This window comes from Coturnix japonica, chromosome 7 (assembly GCF_054131305.1).
Source record: "Coturnix japonica strain WE chromosome 7, WE-NBRP24, whole genome shotgun sequence".
Lineage (NCBI taxonomy): Eukaryota > Metazoa > Chordata > Aves > Galliformes > Phasianidae > Coturnix > Coturnix japonica.
In genome coordinates, this window is record NC_140669.1 from 24,908,111 (window position 1) to 24,929,065 (window position 20,955).

The window sequence follows — 20,955 nt, forward strand, 5'->3', positions numbered from 1 at the left end:
TGTGTCTTCCTTGAGCATGCTGCAGCTAAGGATGGTTTCTCTCCCTGCCCTTCCATTAGCACAGGTGCTGTGGTTAAACTCTGGCCCCACACAGCCCCTTACACACAGCTGCGTTGTATGGGACATCCCTTCGGCCATATGGGGTCAGCTGTCCCGGCTGTGTCGTTCCACCCCCCCCATCCCCTCAGTGGTAAAGAGCACGAGAAGGAATGCAACATTGCCCGGGGTAAGCACGGTCAGGGGTACCCAGCTGCTTCTCCAGCCCCACGGAGCAGGGGATGCTCGGAGTTGCCTCCAGGCAGCCCCACACGGTGGCCGTACTCCTGATCGACCGGGAAGGGACCGAATCTGTCCCAACCCCCTCCGGAATGGGTGGAATTCTTCTCCTCGTCCCAAACCGCGTCACGTCGAGGACAGAGATCAGCACGCTCCCGAGCGATGCGCCTCGGCCGACTGGAGATAAAATTATGGCTCTCTGAGTCACGAAAATCCCTTTCCTGATTTGACGAGAGCGAGTGCGGGAAGCGGTGGGGAGGGGAGATGCCTCGGTTCTGTCCCCGCCGGGGCTCGTTTCTGACATCAGCACGAAACCGGGCATAAAAGCGGCGAGCTGCACCCCGGGGCGCAGAGGGCGAGCGCTGGGCTCCGTGGGACGGCACCGGGCGCTGCGGGACCGAGGTAAGAGTGGGGCGAAGGGAGCGCGGAGCGGGCTCTCACGGCCGCTTCTCCGAGCCGAGGGCTTCTGCTGCAGGTGGGGTTGCTGCAAACTTCATCCCCTCCCCTGGGGGTGAACCTGCCGCCGGTCCGGGGATGCTGCGACGGGAGCCGGATGGGGGTGGTGTTTCCCAATAGTATTCCCACGGCAGGGATGCTCTTTTTCCATCGCCTGGCTATCAACACAATGAGGGTCTCGCCAAGGGAAACCACCGGCTTCGTGACACCCCTCAGAACGTGACTGCCCTGTTCGTGTGCCCGCAGGTTGCAACTGTCGCTGTTGTCGAGCCGCTGCAGGGGGAAAGCGTCGGGGATGAAGCTGGGGACCACCTGCCTGCTGTGCTTGCTGCTCACCTGCATGGCCCTGCCCACCGCCTGCCGCCTCCGTGAGCGCTCCATGGATATCAGGAGTAAGGAGAGCAGGAGTAAGGGAACCCCCAGGACCCTCCCTGGTACCCCGGCCCCGCGGCGCAGCCCGTAGGTTCGGGCAGCGTTGCTTCGCAGTAGCCCAGCAGGCAGCCCCGAGCACTCCTCTCTACCTTGTGGGTCCCTTTCTTTCTTCCCCACGTGCCTCACTGCCCTGACTGTTCCTTGCCGCTTTCCTTGCAGACCCAGACATCGACCCCTCCTGGTACACCGGCCGTGGCATCAGGCCCGTGGGGCGATTCGGACGACGGCGAGCGCTGGGGGAAAATACCCAACCTAGGGGAGCTGCCCTGCACCCTGTCTGTGTTCCCCCACACACCCAACCCCCCCGGGAGCAGCGAAGTGTCTGAGCTGAAGATGGGGGACACCAATAAAAAGCCCTTTTTTCTCTCCTACTACCTGGCCCTGTCTCTCTGCTCCAAAACCTGGTGCGTGGGGAGCTTGGGGTGGGACAAGGCATGAGCCCTGGTGGTGTTGGTATCACTTAAAATTAAGCTCTGGAGCCTCTCCTCTCTTTCTACAAGCAAATCCTCTGGGATCCCCACAGTGTGTCAGCACCCCCAAGAGCACCAAACCCCCCACCTCACCTCAGAGCTCAGATCAGCCCTCACTTCATGACAACCCCTCTCGCAAGCTGCCTCCTCCACTGCTTTACCCATTCCCCAGTTTGGAGCAAGGATGGATGTCGTTCCCAAAGGCAAGCTAAATGTGGGAAGCAAGGGTCAGGGCTGCTTAGGGAGGGAAGGGTTAATCTGGGAGGGAGGGGATAAGCGGCAATTAGCTAACAAATTAGCTGCTTAATTAACAGAGGGGGTTTGGCAGGAGGAGGAAGCAGCTGGAAGGATCCCACACACTTAGTGTGGGGAAGCAGTTCTGAGGGTGCTGGTGTATGGGGGGCAGGAGGGGAGAGCTCCCTACAGTGCCACACTCTGGTCATTGCCACCTCCAATCCTCCCGCATATTGGCACACACAGGGAAGAAAAAAGGATGTGGCTAAGATGAGCTGCTCTTTATTGGCAGTCAAGTATTAAAGTCATTGGGCTGTGCTCCGTATGCCAAACTCTCGAGTCTGGGGAAAGCTGATGCATGGCTGGGGCAGGGGGATGTCCCCAGCTGGGTTGCTTCTTGGCAGGAGACATTCCCACTCATCACTTGGAGAACACCATCATAGGACCCTGCTGAGGGTCTGCACGCACTGCATGCATTCACTTGCAGAAGACAGGTAGAAAATCATTGCTACATATTGGCTGTGTTGTCACCCCTTGGCCGCTGATGCAAATAGCACAAGGTCCAGTCTCACATCCTGTGGGGAGCCAGTGGCTCCTCAGACATGGCAGCACCCCCTCCTTGTCCCGTTTGCATGCAGGTCCAAGCGCTGCCCACTGCCTGTGGATGGGATGGCTGCCTTCTCGCCTTCACGCCGCAGGAGCTCTTGGGCTGATGGGGAGCACAAAGTCACAGGGCATCACCTCTCTTGCCGGGTCACAGGGCCAGCCAATGCATGTTAGGATGCACCTGCTTGCTCTGTCCCACCCCACTGGTGCCAGGTACTACCCAGCAACTTCTAGCCAGAATGGTGATGTCACTTGGAGGACAGATGTACTGGGGACACAGGTCAGGTCAGGTATATATGCCCAGATCAGCTACCAAACTCAAAAAACATAGTGGCTTTGATCTCTGCACCTCTAACGCTGCATCTTGGCATGGAGCTGTCTGTCCTGTGTCACGAGGTGCTGTGCCACCACAGCCACTGCCACCTCCAGCCTGGCAGGAGGGATGCAAGCTGCAAAGCAGGCCTTGCTGGCTGGCTGGGATTTGGGGAGAAGGCAGCTGTAGCCTGGAAGTATGGGCAGGAAGAGCCCATTGTCTTCCCCAAATATTCTGATAGCAAAGAGGTAGAGCAGAGCAGCCACACTGGTGTGAGGACATGGCATCAGACCGGGGACAGAGCAGCTCTGCTGTGCCCCATCATGCACAGGAGGTTTGGGGGAGGTTTACCCACGGTTTACCCGCTTTGGTTTTCACCTGGAGCCCCTCCACACCTTACCTACGGCCATAAAGATTTCATTTACTTGGTGGTTGGATTTTGCAGACGTCTCCATGAAGAGCAGGCTTCTACTCCTTGCAAACTCTTCTCCATCCTAGGAGGAGAAAAACAGTATTATTTCCCCTGTGCCAAGGGACCCATGAGAACAAGGCAGGGCTCCTGCATGCCACTCAGCAATGGGGAGACCATCTGGCAGAGCAGGAGGGACCCCCCTTGGGAAGCAAAGGTATGCTAGGGTATGTCTCAATGCTTGCAGTGGGGATGTGGTGTGCGCTCACCTCTGTTGCAACCTCCCGTTCGTCAGCCAGGTCTGTCTTGTTGCCCACCAAAGCAATGACAATTTCATCAGGAAGGAACTCCTTCTCCAGTTCAATCAGCCACTGCTTCGCTCTGCTGAGTGTTTCCTGGAGAGAAAGGGACAGCCACCCCTGATGCAGGTACAGGAAAGCTGTAGTAGGAACCCCCAGGCTCTGTAGCTGCTGATGCATCCCAGTGGGACATTTATCTGCTTACAGTTTGTGATCTTTTCTGCCCTATCAGGGACACATCCGGATGCCTGTCCCATCAGCTCTACTGCCACATAGCAGTGTTTTGATGTGGACAGGACCCGCATCCACCATCTCACCTTGTTAGTGAGGTCGTAAACAAGGAGTGCAGCGTGGGCACCGCGGTAGTAGAGGTGGCAGACACTGTGGTACTTCTCCTGGCCAGCTGTGTCCCAGATCTCCAGCTTGATGGTGGCTGTCTCCAGATGGATCAACTGTGTGAAGAAGGAGCCTGCAAGATATGTGGTGGAAGGCTCTGGCCTGCTGCTGTGGGATCAAAGCTGCTTTGAGGGGTAGTGATGATGTTATGGTGCATAAAATCAAATGGGTTTCAAATAAGTGTCCCAAGCCAATCAGCTCAGATGGAGCTAATATAGAGTTTGGTTTGATTCCAATGTCACTGTTGTCACAGCTGCTGTGACTAACAGTAGGATAGGAGATCCCAACAATTTCTTATAGGGCTATTTGAACCTGAACAGTTTCACAGCATGGCCATGCATTGGTGATGGACAACACTTGAAGGGACAGCATGTCACCAAGCAGGGCTGGCAGCCCTCCTTTTTAGCATCTTTGGGCAGACACACAAGTTTTGATACATGCCCTGCCTGGGGTTATTCAGCATGGTTTGGCAGAGCAGGACAGTGGGGAAGAGGCTTGCTCCAATACGCTCCTGACCCACGCCTGGGCAAAGAACCTTGAGGAGACACTTCTGAGGTGTCCAAACAGATGTAAGGGATCAAACATAAAAGGCAGATGGGGCCATATGATTTGGAACCCAGGTTTCCATGCTTTCCTGCTAAGCTGCCTGCAACAAGCAGAGGTAAAATCAAACCTCTGTGGTTTGGATTTGTCTCTGCTTACAGCATGAGGCAGAAAGAAATGGACTGAAGCTGCTCACTCACATCCCACAGTAGGCAGCGACTCCTTGAAATCATTTTTCACATATCGGTAGGCAAGGCTTGATTTTCCCACCGACGTGCTCCCCAGCAGGACCATCTTGTAGATGTAAGTGGGACGGTTATCCCCCAGGGAGCTGCCTGGCACTGCTGGCTGTGCCATGTCCTGCAAGGAAACCAACTCCATCAGAATGCATCAGCTGTGATCCCAGGCCCACCAGAACGAACTCGCTACCAGCAGCAGCGTGGTGATGTTTGGCTGAATTAAATGTGGGCCAAACTGCCACTGCCTTTGACTATGAGTTAGTCAAGAGCTGAGAGTGGAAATCTTTATGAAGAAACTTGATGTGAGAGGTATGCTTGCATGCAGACAAGGAGATTTGGTTGCATGCATCTCCTTTGAGATGCAGAAAGGTTCCATAAGGACATGCTGGGGAGAGCTGAAGACAGAGAAACATCAATTAAGAGAGTGCCTTGCTCTTGAGCACCCCTTCTTGGGATATCTTACACGCTGCACTTATTGGGCGATTGGGTTAAAAGTTACACTGGGATAACCAGGCTGGATGTGAGTTCAGAGATGGAGGAGATGGTACTCCCAGCTTGCCAGGGATGCTGCCCAGGGGCTGAGTGCAAGCTGCCAGGGCTGGCTGGGCTTAGTGGCAGCAGCACATCAAGTTGGTGCGTTGCCATGAGAGTGAACAGAAACAGTGGCTTGCTATGGAGAGATTTTATACCTTCTGAGATATAGTCAAGGATCTCTGTGTGCCTCCAGCTGCATTACAAACACCATCCCTAACAAGAGTTAAGCAACATGGGGCACCAAAGCTGGAGAAGCCTCATGACTATTGCACCACCCAGTGTGTCTCTATCACACGGGCTGAGAGAGGAGCCCAGAATAACAGTGGTGGCCCCAAGCCTGACCCCTGGAGAGCTTGCGGGTGTGTGTCACACTCCAGGTTGGCAGCCCTTTCCAATCCCTGACCACCCCCAGAGATTCTTCCCAATGTCCAATCTAACCCTCCCATAGTGCAGCCCTGAGCAGTGGGTTCACACCCCGTGCCTTCTCCCAGCCCCCCATGGCTCCCTCCTCTTACAAAAGCCCCTTGTTTCTGCATGCTGCCTGCCCCTTCATTTCACAGTTTCTCCCCTGCAATCTGGCGGGCTTTGGGCCTTTAATTTTTCTCTGTTCCCCACCTGTTTGCCCCCATAATCAACACAAACTGTCTTCACAAGAAGCTGCATGAATTTCATCTATCTTATAAACTCTGTTTCTCATTATTTCATGTGGCTGCTTCTTAAATTGCCCCCAAGCACTCTCTCAATTTAACCCCAGAAGATTGCACCGATGCTTGAATAAAGCTCACTCAACAATTACTGCAATAGCAGGAAATTTTCCTTTCAAACTTCTCCTACAAGAAAACAGCTATTAGGGATGGGAAGCTTTGCCAAACAATTTCTTTTCCATCTTGAGAGGGTGCAGGGGGTGCTCCTCTCTTTTCACCTAAGGAGAATGGCAAGAAAGCAAAACAAGTAGAATCATAAATCAGAATATCTGGAGTTAGCAATGCCCCAGAAAAATCCATGAGTCCAACCCCTGGCCTCACAGAGCACCACGTATAGCTGAGACTCTCCAAAATATGCAAGATGTTTGCTGAACTTCTGCAGATATGTAGAAGCTCCTTGGAAAAAGCAGGTCGCCAGTGTTACAGGTTGAGCTTGGCTCAGGGCTCTGAGCACCTGATGGAGCTGTAGCCATCTCTGTTCATTGCAGGGGAGCTGAACTGGAAGGTCTTTAAAGGTCCCTTCCAACTCCAACAATCCTGTGAATGTAGAGCATGTTTCTACCCAAGTACTGTAATTCCACAGTGCCTGGGCCTGCAAGTTTGGGACAGGAGGTCTTTTTGCCCCTGGTGGTGCTAGCACACTGCCTCCCCACTTTCCTGCTGCTGACATTCAGCTCAGTGGCAGTCACTTGGTGTACGAGCACTCTTAAGCAAAGTTTACCAGGGGACACAAAAACCTGAGCTGCACAAACACTTCCGTGTGTAAACACCACAGGAGTGACATAGTGCTGATTTCTTTATGCAGTCTCCTCTGAGCTGAGATCGTTAATCACACAGGTGGAGAGAAATAAGCCAGCAGGAAGCAGAGACCCCCCACTCTGGCTGGGGATTTAGAGAGCAGAATGCCTTTATGGCCATAATCAGGAGCTGCTTTCTGGTGGGAAGGCAAATCTGATGGGTCTGGGGGAAGAGGTGGCTGGGAGGAGACAGGTGCAGCCATACAAGGCAGAGGAAAGAGTTACCTGTATGTAGTCTTCGTCCCTTCCTACACAGGGGTCGCAGAGGATGTGAACAGCCTCAACAGATGAGAATGCTCCTTCCTCCCTGGCTGCCTCCTTGCTGCAGGAAAAGAAAAGCGAAACTCAGGCAGGTGAGCCGGCAGCTCCCAGAGAGTGGTGCCAGAGTTGAGAGGTGAGCAGAAACCAATGAACCTTAAACCTTATTGCTGGTAGGGAGAGGCTGGGATATAAACCCTGCCCTCTGCACTGCCCCTTGGCTCTGCTGCTATTCTGTGGCATCCAGCAACAGAGATTGAGGGCTGGGTACAGGGCAGGCTGGAGCAGTGCGTTGTAGCACAGCAGCTTCTGCTGACGTGGGTTAGGCTTCCTTTGGTCTCATGCCAGGATGTGGGTACTGATAACTCAGACTTGGGACTGCCAGAGTGAATTGCTGTTCAGGAGCTGGTGGGAAGCAGCACACCCGCTTCTCCCACAAGGTGCTTCAGCAGACAAGCCAGCAAGGGGCAGACAAAGAGAGCAAAAATAAACCTGAGCACTTGGGCTTCTCCTGCCTTTTAATTAAACTAATAGTTGTAGTTTGCACAGGTGGCTGGGCTGGGTGCTTTGTAGGAATCTCTTGTTCAAATGCTCACACCTTAACGTGGAGGAAGCACAGTGTGCTAGTGCGTTGGGATAGCCTGTCTGGGGCAAGAACAGGGAGATCTGTGGATCATTAACAACATAAATGAAGATAGTTTTTGTATTTCTAGCACTAGCCTCATGATATTTAATGACTTTCCTTCAGGCAGCAGCTCCTACAGCTTTCTGGGAGTGCTACAAAGCCTATTCCTAATGGTGTCAGGGAGCAGGGAGAAAAGAAGAGCCCCTAAAAGGAAAGGACAAGGGGAAATGTTTTCAAAAAAGGGAAGAGATTTAGATTGGATATAAGGAAAAAGCTTTTTGCAGTGGGGGTAGGGAAGCACTGGCACAGGTTGCCCAGAGAGGCAGTGGGTGCCCCATCCCCGCAGACACCCATGTTCAGACCAGGCAGGGCTCTAAGCACCTGATGGAGCTACGTGTGTTCCTGTTCACCACAGGGAAGTCAGTCCAGATGGCCTTTAAGGGTCCTTTCCAACCCGAATAGATTCTATGAATCTATGATTCTAAAAGCCAGATTAAAAACGCTTATCCCTGTTGTGCAATGAAGAGCAGGTCTTGTGATCTCCAAAGCCTGACTGCTGGAGCTCCATTACTTCTCATATCTGTACTGAAACACCATTTATGGACAGCCAAGAGCTGCACAGAATTCACACGGGAGCAAATCCCCCACTGGTTTGAATCAGTTTTGTAAATCCACAAGTAGTGTTGGTCTGATAGCCAAATAACAATGGCTTTCCCTGTGTCCCCCCTAAACTGGCTCACATACGCTCTTGTACACCCCTACCCTGAACAAAGCTGCTTTTCCATAGGGCAGAAGAGCCTCACCCAGGTCCCTTTTTGCCAGCCCTACCCAATCTAGAAAGGATCTGCGAAGCCTTTGAAGAAGACTCCTAACAACCCTGGGAAATCTCAAACCATCTGAGGCTGGTGTAATTATCTCAGCACAGAAGTGAATTCCAGTCCCTTGCTCACAGCAGGTGGGAAACCAGGTCTCTTATGGTATTGCTCTCTCTTTTTTTTCCAGGGCTTTAGGTGAATGGTTATAGTGGCACAGCAGAGGCATTCAAAAGTGTTCAAGTGTTTGGGAAAGGCTGAGGTGTAGGGGGCATTTTTACCTTGAGCTGAGAATGCTGCAGGATGTTTCCCATCACCAGCACAAGCCTGATGGCTCTGGCAAAACTTGCTTTTATCCACATATTCGGGGCACTTACTGACCTAGTGGAACACCATCAATGATCATTCTGATTTTTGGGGTTACATTCCCCATCTGAGGATCTGCCTGAGATGAGGCAGATGCTTTTGCTGAGAGATCTGATAGAAGGCAGTGGCTTAAGTGCGACGCCTGCCCAAAGCATTGCCTGGTGGAGACGGTCCCGGGCAGCCCAGGCACGCGTCCCTTGGGTGGGCGCATCTCAGCTGGGACTTTCTCCAGCTCCCGGTGAGCCGGGCCCACTAGAGGGCATCACTCATCCATGGTTTCAGTTAAGTCTCATTCTGCACCAGGCAGCCGACAGACAGTAGGCTGTGATGGTGACAGGACAGATGGATGAGGGGCTGGCAGCCAGAACTACACCCAGACCATCAGTTTTTCTCCAGTTTCTCCAAGGTAGTAGCTGGCTTAAAGCTTTGTTGCTGTGTCGCACCTTGCTTGACTGTGCTCGTAGCCAAAATAAGCTTCCCTGGCAAAGACTGAGCATTGTTTATGTTCCTGAGAATAGGGATTGCCTTTAGTTTTTATGCTTGCCTGGTGTAATGACACCCCAGGAGTGGTAGGGATCAAATATTCCAGCACAGCATTGTATGACCTGTACACCTCAAAACTACTCACAGACCTTCCCACACTTCTCTGCTCTAAACCTTTCCCCTTAGAGAACCTTGTGACATTTCAATAGGGCACAGGTCAAAGTAAAACTCCTAAGGCCAACTTGTAAGAATAATTCCAGCAGTCTCATTTCTGGCTCTGACTGCTGCAGGTTGCCTCTTTTTGCCTGTTTCTCTGAGTAAAAGTTGGTGCAAGGGCACTGGCCTGTCTGGAGCATTTTGGAAGTTTCTGGAGGGCTCCTTCTCTGTGGTGTGCACTGGTTCCTCCTTACTCTGACTGCTGCAAGGAAACATTAGCTCACCAGTATGAGCAATGCAAAATGCCCCAACTTTAAGGAAGAGCTGCAGGGTTGAAAAAGAGGCAGTATCCTGTACTAAGGGCACTGTCTAGAAGTTTAGAAACAAGACTAGAAACTTGCCTGCCCATAGGGAGGGCTACTTTTTATCCCCAGTTACTGCCTCTGGCTCCCGTTGGCTGCTCCGCTTTGTCCACACGTGCTCACTGGTGTGATGCCCAATGCAGGGGTCACACCTCTATCCTAAGAGTTGCTGAAACAGCAGGAAGACCTCATGTTGCTTATGAACTATTAGTTGTTTAGGAGTTGCTAATTGCTTAGCCTCAGCTTTTGTGCTTTCATATGGTGTACATGTGTGATGGCACCTGAATTATGCTGTTGTCCCGAGCCACAGACTGGTGGCTTTATGGCTCTGAGCTGCACCGAAAGCCCACAGTGGCCAGAAGTTACTGCTGATCTGTTGTAAACTGCCAAAATGCCATATATAGACTCTGATGGGCTCCCTTTGCAATGGCAGGTGCCCTGAGGGCATGCGTACCCGTCTTAACTTGACAATAGTTACCAGTCTTAACGTGGGCTTAACTTGACAACAGAGAAGGTGAATTATTTTGTAACTTTGTTTTGCACATTTTTGTTTGTTTGTTTGTTTGAATACTTATATAGTCCTACCAATTATTGCATTGTACTTCATGGTGAGTTTGTGGCCTGTATTTTATTACTTTTTTGTCAGAATGTTAGAAAAGGTTAATAAATTGTATGTTAATTCAGCGATGTGATCAGTGGCTAACTTGGACACTGAGCTTTGCTGGAGACTTTAAAATTGCCAGACGTACAGACACACTGCTTGTACAACGAATACTTTTCCAAAGCTGAAAAAGTTTTTATCCAAAGCAAACCCAATCCAAAACCACCCACTTGATCAGGCTGCCCGGAGCCCCATCCATCCCAGCCTCGAACACCTCTGGAGATGGGGCCATCATGACTTCTCTGGGCATCCTGTGCCAGTGCCTCACCACCCTCAGTAAAAAAAATCCTGCCAGCTAATATCTAACCTAAATCTCCCCTCTTGTAATTTAAAGCTATTCCACTTTGTCCTGTCAGTATCAGGCTGTAGCTGAAATGCTAATTCAGGGCTGGAACCGGTGATGGAGCACCTGGCAGGAAGGTGGGGCTGAGCCAGGGGAGCTCAGGTGCATGCAATGTAGCTGAGTGCCTGGGAGGGGTGGAGCTGGGATCTACCCCTCCCCAGCCCTCATTTAAGGGTTGGCAGCGGAGGTGAGAGCATCTTGATGGAAGTCCTGGCCTACTGGAATCGTTGTGAGGGTAAGCAGCTTTGTTTGCCTTTATGCATGTGTAGTAGCTCTTGTGTTTGGGCTTGTCCTGGTTTGCTGCAGCCTGGGATTTTGCCACCCAGCTTTGTTGCTGTACTTTCAGTTGTGTCATAGCATTACACAAACCATGCAGGAAGCTGGTTTTCCTCCTGTTTATAACCTCTCTTCAAGTGCTAGAAGCTCACAGTGAGGCCTTTTCTTCTCCCAGATAAAAAAACCCAATTCCCTCCACTGTTTATGACAGGAGCAGTGCTGCACCCCTGGCTCATCTTTGCTGGTTCTAGCTCTAGCAGGTCCATGTTATTTCCTTGCACTGAGGGGTGCAGGCACAGGAGTCCAGCTGGGGCTTGTTACAAATGGGCATGTGATGTTCTTCCAGTCCCTATAGAGTTGCTCAGAAGCCACAATTTACTTACAATTAATCAATTATGGTGCAGAGCAGTGTGGCCATTGCATCAGGTGATCTCTTTGGTACCCTGGGTTGCATGTTATCGAGCCCTATGGACCTGAGCATGTTCAGTCTCATGGGGCAGTCTCAGACTCGCTCTTCTCTCTACACTGGGAGGGATTTTGCTCCCACAGCCCCTGCCCAGAACTTTAGGGACACAAGATATGAGACAAGCTGGATGGCTGACAAAGTGTGTGGCAAAAAAACTCATTGAGCACCTCAACATAGCCTATGTCTGTTGTTGCCTGTTCTCCCTTCTTGCTTATCAGAGGCCACGTGCCTTCCTCAGCCTTTCTCTTTTGAGGAGCGTACCTGTAGAAATCCTTGTTGTTTTTTACATCTAGTGATTTCAGGTTCATCTGTGTGTCAGTTGTTTTGTGTCTGTGTGCCTGGAAAGCATCTCTGCATTCTTCCCAGGTGACACATCCCTGTTTCCCCTGCCCTGACTTTCTCCTCCTTCTCTCCTATTTTTTTCCCTGGCAGATTATTGCCCCGTCACCTGCTGGTTTCCTGTTTTCTGAGCTTGGTTTTTACTGCTGGGGGCTGGAGAACTCTGGTGCTCTCAGATGGGCATCTTTAAGGAGTTTCTGTTATGCTCTTTTATAATTCAGCTTTTGAGGAAATAAAAATATGTGTATGATATATATATATAATGCATATATAAAATATGTAATATATATTTATATTTTGTATATATATAAATATATATGTAATACATACACATATACACACGCATTTTTTATGAAATGTTTGTTTGTGCAGGTGAGTCTTCTTAATGGTGTGAATTTTCTGTGCGATAAATTAAAATAAGACTTTCTTGAGTACAGAATGTGCTGTGTTGTTAACAACTTGGGCCACATAAAAGGGTATTTTTTTTCCTTTTTCTCCTTTTTTTTTTTCTTTTTTCTTTTGTATAATAGTGAGTGAAATGCTCTGAATTGGAGCACAGTCATTGTAAATGTAAGACTGGAAATGAGATCGGTTGGACCAGCAAGTTCCTGACGATGCAGCAGTTAAATTTCTTTTTATGAGGTAGATAATCACCCTATCCGGGAACAGAGCAAATTCTTCCTGCAGCATTTCTAAGCGAGACCTCAGATTGTGCCTTTATTCTTAGCATAAATAATTGAGAAGAGGATTCAGCAAGTCAGAATGTGAGTTCAGGCCTGTACTCTTGTGTTTGATGGTCTTACTTTATCAGGCTACTGTTAATCTCTCCGGACAGCAGTTCTGTCTGACCTCTCAAGGCCGGCGTGTCTCAGTAGTTTGAATAGCTTCTATTGTAAGCACTAAGATTTGCATGACTATAAGAGACCTGTAAAGTTAGGGTTGGAACCCATGATGGAGCACCTGGGAACAATCAGGTGAAAGCAGTCGGTTCAGCTGTCAGAGGGAATTGAGCCAGGTTCTCCCCTGTTAACCCTTGTTTAAGGGCTGACTGCCACATAGGAAGGATCTCTTCTGGGTGTTTTCTCCTTAATGGTGTATTTGTGCAAGCCTAGATCTTCAGAGATGGGTGTGAGTTCTTGTTTTTGTGTCATCATCTTCTCATTGCGCCGATCCCAGTGCAGTTATGAAGATGAGATCTTGTTCTTTCCTGACTTTTTCTCCTTGTACCACTGTTTTTTGTCAAGTAATTACTTGCAAAGCTGTGACCCACTGAGAAAGGCTCATTTGACGAAGTAAGTTTATAAGACCTCCTGTTGTCCTTGTGCTCTGTAGTTTGTTTTATTTATTTCTTTTCAAATGAAAAAATCTCCTTGGTTTGACATTCACGGAGTAGGTCTGGGGGGAGGAATTTATCTTCTCAGCTTGGTGACCAGAGTTGATTCAGAAAGGAGATGACTGTGGATGTTGTTCCCACATGTGAGCGTAGAAACTGGACAAGAGCGGAGCTCCCTCAGGTGCCGCTTGACAAGGGATAGGTGCTCTATCTAAACAATGACAGGACAAAGGTCAGAGTATTGAAATTGCTCACCGTTGAACGTTGTTTGTTGCTGACAAGCTTAGGTGAAGTTTGGATCAGGGCTTGTGTTTCTGAGCTGTCATAAAAAGTTAAAAAAAAGAAAGCAAAATGTTTTTTCTCTCCACTAATGGAGGAATCTACTCATACAGCCGGGCCTCTGACTAAAGTAAGGGTGATGGGAGCTTGTACTGGCATTTGTAATGAAAGATCTTACAGAGACCATTGTGTGTGTTGGAAGCTCTGTTGTGAACATGGGCACCCAGGAAATTCATGACAAACCATTAGAGGGGTTCTTTTTAAGCAGTGTTAGGCTTTATAGCTGCAGACCATACTTCTTGTGCAGCCATTCTGGATAATAATGGTAGGATACACACTAATTATATTTACTGTGCCAAAAATGTGAACTGTAAAATGACTTGGAGTGTAGCAGTTAGAAACATCCAACTTTGAGTGGGAGAAAATCTTCACTCATAGCTATGAATTTATTACTGATTTAAGACAGATCTTATTTATTTCATTCCTCTATTAGAGGGATGCATCTATTAAATTCAATTGTCTATTAGGTCCTAATTCACTAATTGCTGTATCTTCTGTTTTTTAAGGATTCCTGCAAGTTGAACACTTCTCAGATCTACCCCACCATTAGAGAGAACACCTGTGTTACAAGGGAGATATATTCATTTGTGCTTTAGTTCTAAGCATGTGATGTCTCCTCAAGAAGGTAAGGTGACCTGGAAACCACATCCCATGTCAGAACAAAGACCTCCCTAATTGTAACTGTTAAAAAACAAATAACTAAGCAGTGACTCCACCTCATACCAAATATATACAATATATTTGAGAATATATTTTAGAATATATGAGATCATGAGAGGCTGGAAGACAGACAGGAGTCAGAGTCCAGTTGTTTCTTACCAAAGGCAGTTCTCTTTATTATTTCTATGAATTATCATAACACAAGAGTCAAATGCATATTCAGCTCCACAGCATCGTGGTCTCACACTGAACACTGCATGGAGTTCTGCAAGGTACAGTCTAAAACAGAAGAGAAATAAAGGGCTCAGGAAACATTCAACATTCAGAGCTAGGGGGTGAGGGTCCCTCCTGACATGGGATGCTGTCTCATTGTATAAACAAAAAACATTTCATTGAGTTAGTATCTTCATATACTTTTTATATACTTTTTCCTTTCTGTGTTTGGGCTGATCTTCACACGGAGACATCTCACCACAGCCTGAAACAAAGCAACACAACAAACAAAACGTCACACAGAATCTCACGCTCTGGTTTTAAAAGCAGCCTCTCGCAAAGCCTTTCAGCCCCAGCGGCGCAAAGACAGGACAACGCAACGCACCCATCACCTACACCCCCAAGCAATGAATCTCAGAAACGCACTCGTAGCTCCCAGCAGCCTCCGGCGGAGCTTAAGAGACTTTGTGACGGACACACCCCGAGCTTCGAAAGAGGCTCAAGATCTGGTCCCAAACCTGCCGTGGGACAGACATCTCATCTCTTTGCACTGCCAGCTTCAAATGAACAAGTCACCTGTGTGTGAGTATATATAGCATGCCTTGCCATTGGGATAACTCTTTCAGTTTATGCAGCCCTGCTATAAATAAGCAGAGTCCATCTGTGGTCCTGAGCCTGCACTTGCAAAGCCTGTCTCCATGCTGTGCCCCTTTGAACATGGCTCACACATGCCCTGGGTGCTGCAGAGATGAATGGTTTGGGAGCTTGAGGCGCGCTTTGAGTGAGGTGGGCGTGCGGTGTGAACGCTGCTGAACCTGGTCCTGGGAGGGGGACAGCAAATGCAGAGCTTCAGAAACAGGGAGTTTTTGCTGTTTTTGCAAGCCAATGCATTTTGAGAAGAAACATCTGAAACCACAGCAAGTGCAGCGAAGTCAAAACAGTCACTCACTCAAGAGGTCACAAGAAGTTATGTTTATTACCTGCAAATGGGCTCGTTTGCTATCGAACCACCTTAAATGTGCTGTTAAAAAAACACTGTTAAACAACACCATATAACCTTATGAAAGCTTAGTTGAGCCATTTTACTGCTTCAATTCCCCTGCACTTGCTGACAGGTATATGATGTGGTAGGGTAGGAATGGCCGACCCATTGGGGTGGTTCATAGTAACTCAGAGCAAAAGCTCACACTGAACAGAAAAGAAGGCAGTGTCTGCGTGAAGATTTGTGATGGGAACTGTCATGGGCCGGTAAATTCCCTTCTCTGCTGTTTCTCCTCCCATGTGCCTGCAGTAACATCTGGAACTGATGCCACAAGATCGACTGGAGTTCACCTGCCGGAGCCTGGAGACCAGCAGTAACCGACTGGCAATCCCACAGGCAAGAGTTGTCACTGCTGTGATGGAGTTGTTCTGTCTGCCCTGAGAGGAGGAGGTGTTGTGCCCTCGCTAATGAAAAATGAGTCGAGCTCCTCACTGCTGCACTGATGGTGAGGTAAGATTCTGAGGATTTGTGGAACTGTAATGATGAACAGATTGTTCACGCTGAGCCTCGAAACCGAGCCCATTGTGCACTGCTTTGGGCTCCTGAAGTGCCGGCCTCCCCATATTAATTATTAACAATGCTAAAACACTCCAGGGATTGGCTTGGAAACATCAAACATGCTTAATATTAATGGCTCCCAGATGATAGCTGACAGTGAGCACTTGAATGTGTTAAAGACCAAGGAGGAAAATAACTACTGAATACAATAAACATTTTCAATATTAATTACAAAGAGAATACATATGTGAAACACAAGAAATGCCTTCCTAAACACTGCCTAATGCTTTCTTATAGCATAACCTGCTACCTGTTTGAGGAGACTGATCATATTCTTTACATACACGGAGAGAAGCTTAACTTGCTTGGAGCACAGGGGGGTAGCGAGTCCAGCTACTTGCCTCCTTGTACCTGAGAGGAGCTGCCCATGGCTGCCTGTGGCTCAGAATTGCTGCCTTCTTATGCGGCTCTCCTATTAGCCTCCTCCCTTGTCATTTCTGGCTTATTCCTCAATGAGAATATTTTGCTACGAACTGTTTGCTTATCCCCAAACTCCACTGCACAACTCCTGCCCACCTTGCCGAGAGGGCCACAACGCAGCTTTGCTTTGGGTCCTGGACTTCAAAGAATGAGCTGCCTCCCAGAGGATGCAGAGACAAGGAGATCAACTGTGGGAAATGGGAGACACATTATCTGACAGAGGACAGGTTTTGCAGTGTTTTACCTGATGAAGGCACTCAGGCTCTCTCCGCCACATGCTGTGAGCTGCTCACTGGGCTGCTTTTTGCCATTGGGATTATCGAGTTTAAGGAGATGTACCCCAGCCTCTCTGATAAACTTGGTGGCTCCTGACCAGCTGGCTTATGCTGCGAGTCTGGGACGGGAGCGCTGCTACAAAGAGTGAGTGCTTATGTCTCATTCCCTTAGGAAACCAGGCTAAAAATGGCTGTAGGCAGCACCTTTCTGTTCTAGAGGAGGTTACTGACAGCCATAAATGCCTCCCAGTTCAGTAATCTCACCCAGAAGTGTTTCTCTCGTCGGTGTTCCCCAGGCAGTTGTAATATGTGTGGCTGCCAGTACTTTGACAGTGCTTGGAGAAAGGAATATTTAAGTCATGCTGTCTAGCACAGACTTGGAAAGTGAGTGTGGGTGTCAACATAGGGTTTTTTTTTTGCTGGGATCCCCACCCAGATTTTGGATGTATGGTACAGATGTGTCCACAGGGCATTGTGCGATGGGGTCTGTTTTACTTGTTTTGCAGTGTGTCAATGGCCGTATGGTACTCTTACTTTTTTCAAGCTGTGTCTAAATTGTTGGCTGGTTTTCACCTGGTTCCCAGCCTCAAGCTGTGGGTGTTATGGGTGCAGTCTGGAAACTGAAATTATTTAATCTGTTGGAGCCTGAGCAGCCATGCCTAACACCAGCCACTGCTGGAAGAGCAGCATGCTGTTACACAGGGGTGAAGCAACTCATGTGTCACTAGGAAGGAACAAAGATGCCTCGAGGGGGAACCATTATCTGCTATTACCTAGAGCAGCTCCTTTTTTAATTGAAAAATGTATTAAAAATTATTTTGGGAACTTCTAATTAGTTTGTCGGGGCACTAATGTGCTCAGGATGTTTCAGAAACTTTAGTAACTGCCCAGAAAGAGGCCACCACAGAGAAATTGGTCTTTCCTGCCTTGACCCACTGCTGAAATGTCAAGGAGGAAGAAAACTTGTTCAGAAATTGAGGTTGAGCAACAGAGGTGGTGTCTGACAAGTTCCTGGGGAACTCCCTCTGATGGCACCAAGCCCTGTGCGACTTCAAGCTGGGAACACTGCAGTAAGAAGCTTAGAGTAAGGCAGAGCTAGGAGAGCCAGAAGGCAAAAGAAAGAAAAAACGGTGCCTTGTGGATGGGCATCTGTTTCCAGCCTGGTGCTTGACAAGCCGCACTGCTAGCCACAGAAATGGTGGTTTGTAGATGCAAGCACCAGTTTTCCTTTCTGCCCAGCTGGGGATATTTTTTTAGCGTAGCTGAAAGGAAAGCATTCTGTGGCAACTGGATGAATTGAGAAAAAATCTTCTTTTGTTTCCACAACTGGCAAGAAGTCTGAACACTGGAGAGTATGACATCTCCTGCCCGACTTTTCTTGGCTCTCTTTGCTGATGGAGAATTGAAGAAATAATGCCTTCACATTCCTACAGGGAAGGATCAGAAGGTTTTTAATACCGTAATAATTAATGCTGTGGAACAGCCAACAGGAAAATTGCTGAGGGTGGTAATTGGGTGGGTGCAGGAGCTGACCGATGGGTTGGCTCAAGGTCCACAAGGGCAGGGGAAACACCCTGAGCAGATGAGTCACAGCCAAACACCGCTCCTGGTTCCCTGAGCATGCAAAAACAGGAATGCTATGGATGCTAAGAAAATATGTTATGGCTTCAAATCAGAGGCACCCTTAGCTCTAATGCACTGCAATGTCTGAAGTGTTTCATTTCTGTTTCCTCTGATGTTTTCTTACTGTTATCTTCTTTCACTTCCGAGTTTAGGCCAATGTCTTTGTTTCAGGAAGCTATAATGACCTGCCTTCCTGCCCTACTTGTGATTAACACAGCTGGAATCCGACTCCTTTAGCACTGGCACGGCTTATTTTAGGTAAGCCAGGAACTATCAGCTGCCTGCTGCTGTTCTGGTTGGGTGAGCAGAAAGGTGAAAGGAGATGAGGTTGCTGATACACTGCTTCGAGTACATAATGCAGAACCACAAGGTGTCAGATAGAGGAGCAGTTCTTTCTATCATTAAGTGGTTGGAACTGTTCCCTGGGAGAAGACATAGTAATAAGTGAGTGGAAGATACGGAGACCTGAATAAGTGTGGTAGATCCCTAGAAGCCAAGCATGGTTATGTTTTCCTGCACTTCAGAAAAGGCACATTTTTGCTCTGAGATGCACTTCGTGTGAATCCAGATGAATTTCCATAGGAATGACAAAAGGCTCCTCCTTTCCCTCCTTCCACTCCAGCTAGGGAATCAAACTGCAACGCAGTGTTCACGTAAGCTTTTCCAAACCCATGTTCACATGCCATTTTACAGGACGGTATGACTAACTAGCACAAACAATCTGCTACAAACAATTGGTGTTTTCAGACCATATGTTGTGGCTGTGTGTTACAGCAGCCCCAAACAACTCAAGTTTAAGAAAACTGGGAAGGCCCGTGTGGAAAATGCTGCTCAGCTTGGAATGTTTGACATGGGAGCGGATGAGGCCACACAGCGTGGAGCAGACAAAGCACGCGAAGTCCAACAAGCAGAGAGCATCCAGCCCTCGTAAGCAGGCCATGTGTCCCCTTGCTCTCGTGTCTATGCACTGTCAGAGCAGCAAAGACAGTGTGGCAGTGGCAGAAGGAAAACTTCCATACATTAATCACAAAGAGATGCAGAGGCAGCTCCAGCTGATGTAATGCATTGTTTTCGCCAAAGCTATCCCAGTTTAGTCTTGCTAAAGGAAAACCCATCTGCTTTTTGACAGATGTACATGCAGCACTCCCACATGAAATGTGCCTATTGATCTCTTGCTGACTTTGGATCGGGCTATGGGAGAAAAGGTGTAGGGGTGCAGTTCTTGCCTTGGAGGTATTATTACTGTGTGATCCTGCTGTCTGAAATGGGATTTTATCCCCACAGCACTTCTGGTAAGTGAAAAGGTGAGTGTTGTTAGGCCACGTGAAACTGATGCATGATGTATACCTAGAAAGTTCCTCCAAGAACAGCCTAGAGCTGTCTTAACACTGAGCTTCACAGCAAGAGGGAAAGCCAGAGAAGGAGGAGCAGCCAGATTTTGCAACTGGAGGGAGCAGATAGCGGTGCAGATTACACACAGCAGCCCGTGACTGCTTTGTGTGTGAGCCAGGCGCTGCCATCAGCTGCTGTGCAGCAGCCTGGGATGGATTTGGCTCCCAGTAACTACAGCTGCTGTGAAGCTGGCTTAACTTCGATTTGTGCCAAAATGCTAAGAGCTGTGGTGTGTCTGCTCCTAATTAGATTAGGTCTGCAGAGGCTGCCATGAGTGGGCTCCCACTGTAGCCCAAGATGGGCAGTTTTCAATAAGCTCAGTGAGCATTTTCAAATTGCAGGTGAATTCCCTGCTTGGCACCGCAGCGCACAGCATACAAGATTGCAATGCTGGGAATGTGTTATCCATACCGGGAGAGTCAGGACAACCCCTCCACAGCTGCAGTGATGCTGCCTGTGAGAGATACTCACGTCTCAGGCCTCGTGGCTGGGAAGAAAGCGTGCGGTGTCCGGGCTAGTGTGAGGGTTGGCAGCCAAGAACTCATGGTAATGCTCACAACTTCTTTTGGATTTGTGTCCAGAAACTTGGCAATAAACATCTGATTTCCAGACTGCAATTACATATGGCCTGTTTAGTTGTAAGCTTTTCTGCTAACTTGGCTCCAAACTTTACACAGAATTATCTACAGATCTTTTCTCCAAAGGAGTTTATAGAAAAGATATGCAGTCGTTCTGTTTTTCACTGGACAAGCCAACTCATCTCAGAAAAGATCCTCCCGCTTCTTATGCCAGCAGCTTTTTCTTCTCAGATATGCAAGTCTGAACACTTCTTAATGTGGGTAAGCAGACAAAGGGACACCATTTTAGGTAAGGTCACACAGGTGTTCTGTGTGACGATATAAATATTTGCACTAGGAGACCCTTACCTGAAATGTTCTAACATTAAACACAATTCTTTGGTGTTTGTGTTGTATTGATGACACACAACCAAACCGTGACTGATTTATAATCTCAGAACTTCCTCCTCTCCATAATTTCTAGCTGATGAGATCATGAGCTTAGTCCTCAATGTGGGATTTGCAGTCTGCTCTGTTCCATTCCATCTGTGACTCAAATCCTCAACATCTTCCCATTCCTGTATGACTTTACCTACCTGTACTGATGTTGCTTCATACACTGTCATCCAAGTATTTCATTAGTGCTATCACACTTGCACTAGGGTGCTAATGAAAATATTAGCTGAAA

The 20,955-nt window shown here is 48.5% G+C and overlaps 2 protein-coding genes and 1 long non-coding RNA gene across 7 annotated transcripts; 2 read left to right on the plus strand and 1 right to left on the minus strand.

The window, feature by feature from the left end:
• Window positions 1–138: 138 nt before the first annotated feature.
• PRLH (prolactin releasing hormone) lies at window positions 139–1,535 on the plus strand. The gene is made up of 4 exons (XM_085552907.1): window positions 139–226; window positions 505–751; window positions 979–1,124; window positions 1,324–1,535. Exons 1-4 carry the CDS (start codon window positions 139–141, stop codon window positions 1,488–1,490), a joined length of 648 nt encoding a protein of 215 aa, XP_085409033.1. The 3' UTR covers window positions 1,491–1,535.
• A 599-nt stretch (window positions 1,536–2,134) lies between these two features.
• Window positions 2,135–7,279, minus strand: RAB17 (RAB17, member RAS oncogene family). Of its 3 annotated transcripts, none has more exons than XM_085553432.1 (7): window positions 7,130–7,279; window positions 6,934–7,030; window positions 4,635–4,794; window positions 3,813–3,964; window positions 3,466–3,591; window positions 3,213–3,281; window positions 2,135–2,577 (listed from the first exon to the last, which is right to left on the minus strand). In XM_085553432.1, exons 1-7 carry the CDS (start codon window positions 7,207–7,209, stop codon window positions 2,437–2,439), a joined length of 825 nt encoding a protein of 274 aa, XP_085409558.1. In that variant the 5' UTR covers window positions 7,210–7,279; the 3' UTR covers window positions 2,135–2,436. The 3 variants fall into 3 exon arrangements, with proteins under 3 accessions (XP_085409558.1, XP_085409557.1, XP_015723591.2); XM_085553431.1 differs by having other exon boundaries at window positions 3,188–3,281; window positions 7,130–7,273; XM_015868105.3 differs by having other exon boundaries at window positions 7,123–7,258.
• Window positions 7,280–10,605: 3,326 nt separating this feature from the next.
• On the plus strand, window positions 10,606–20,327 carry LOC107316511 (uncharacterized). Of its 3 annotated transcripts, none has more exons than XR_014948363.1 (4): window positions 10,606–11,009; window positions 14,034–14,982; window positions 15,692–19,610; window positions 20,052–20,327. It is a non-coding gene; the product is annotated as an uncharacterized LOC107316511 (long non-coding RNA). The 3 variants fall into 3 exon arrangements; XR_014948364.1 differs by having other exon boundaries at window positions 15,692–18,576; window positions 19,448–20,327; XR_014948362.1 differs by having other exon boundaries at window positions 15,692–20,327.
• The last annotated feature ends 628 nt before the right edge of the window (window positions 20,328–20,955 follow it).

Excerpts from the sequence above, each read along its gene's own strand:
- PRLH (XM_085552907.1), top strand. The coding sequence starts at position 139 with ATGGGGTCAGCTGTCCCGGCTGTGTCGTTCCACCCCCCCCATCCCCTC. Across the intron at positions 227-504 it reads GGAATGCAACATTGCCCGGG|GACGAGAGCGAGTGCGGGAA; the intron begins GTAAGCACGGTC and ends CTTTCCTGATTT. Across the intron at positions 752-978 it reads GCCGAGGGCTTCTGCTGCAG|GTTGCAACTGTCGCTGTTGT; the intron begins GTGGGGTTGCTG and ends GTGTGCCCGCAG.
- RAB17 (XM_085553432.1), bottom strand. The coding sequence starts at position 7,209 with ATGCCACAGAATAGCAGCAGAGCCAAGGGGCAGTGCAGAGGGCAGGGT. Across the intron at positions 7,031-7,129 it reads CTCTCCCTACCAGCAATAAG|CAAGGAGGCAGCCAGGGAGG; the intron begins GTTTAAGGTTCA and ends CTTTTCCTGCAG. Across the intron at positions 4,795-6,933 it reads GGGACGAAGACTACATACAG|GACATGGCACAGCCAGCAGT; the intron begins GTAACTCTTTCC and ends GTTTCCTTGCAG.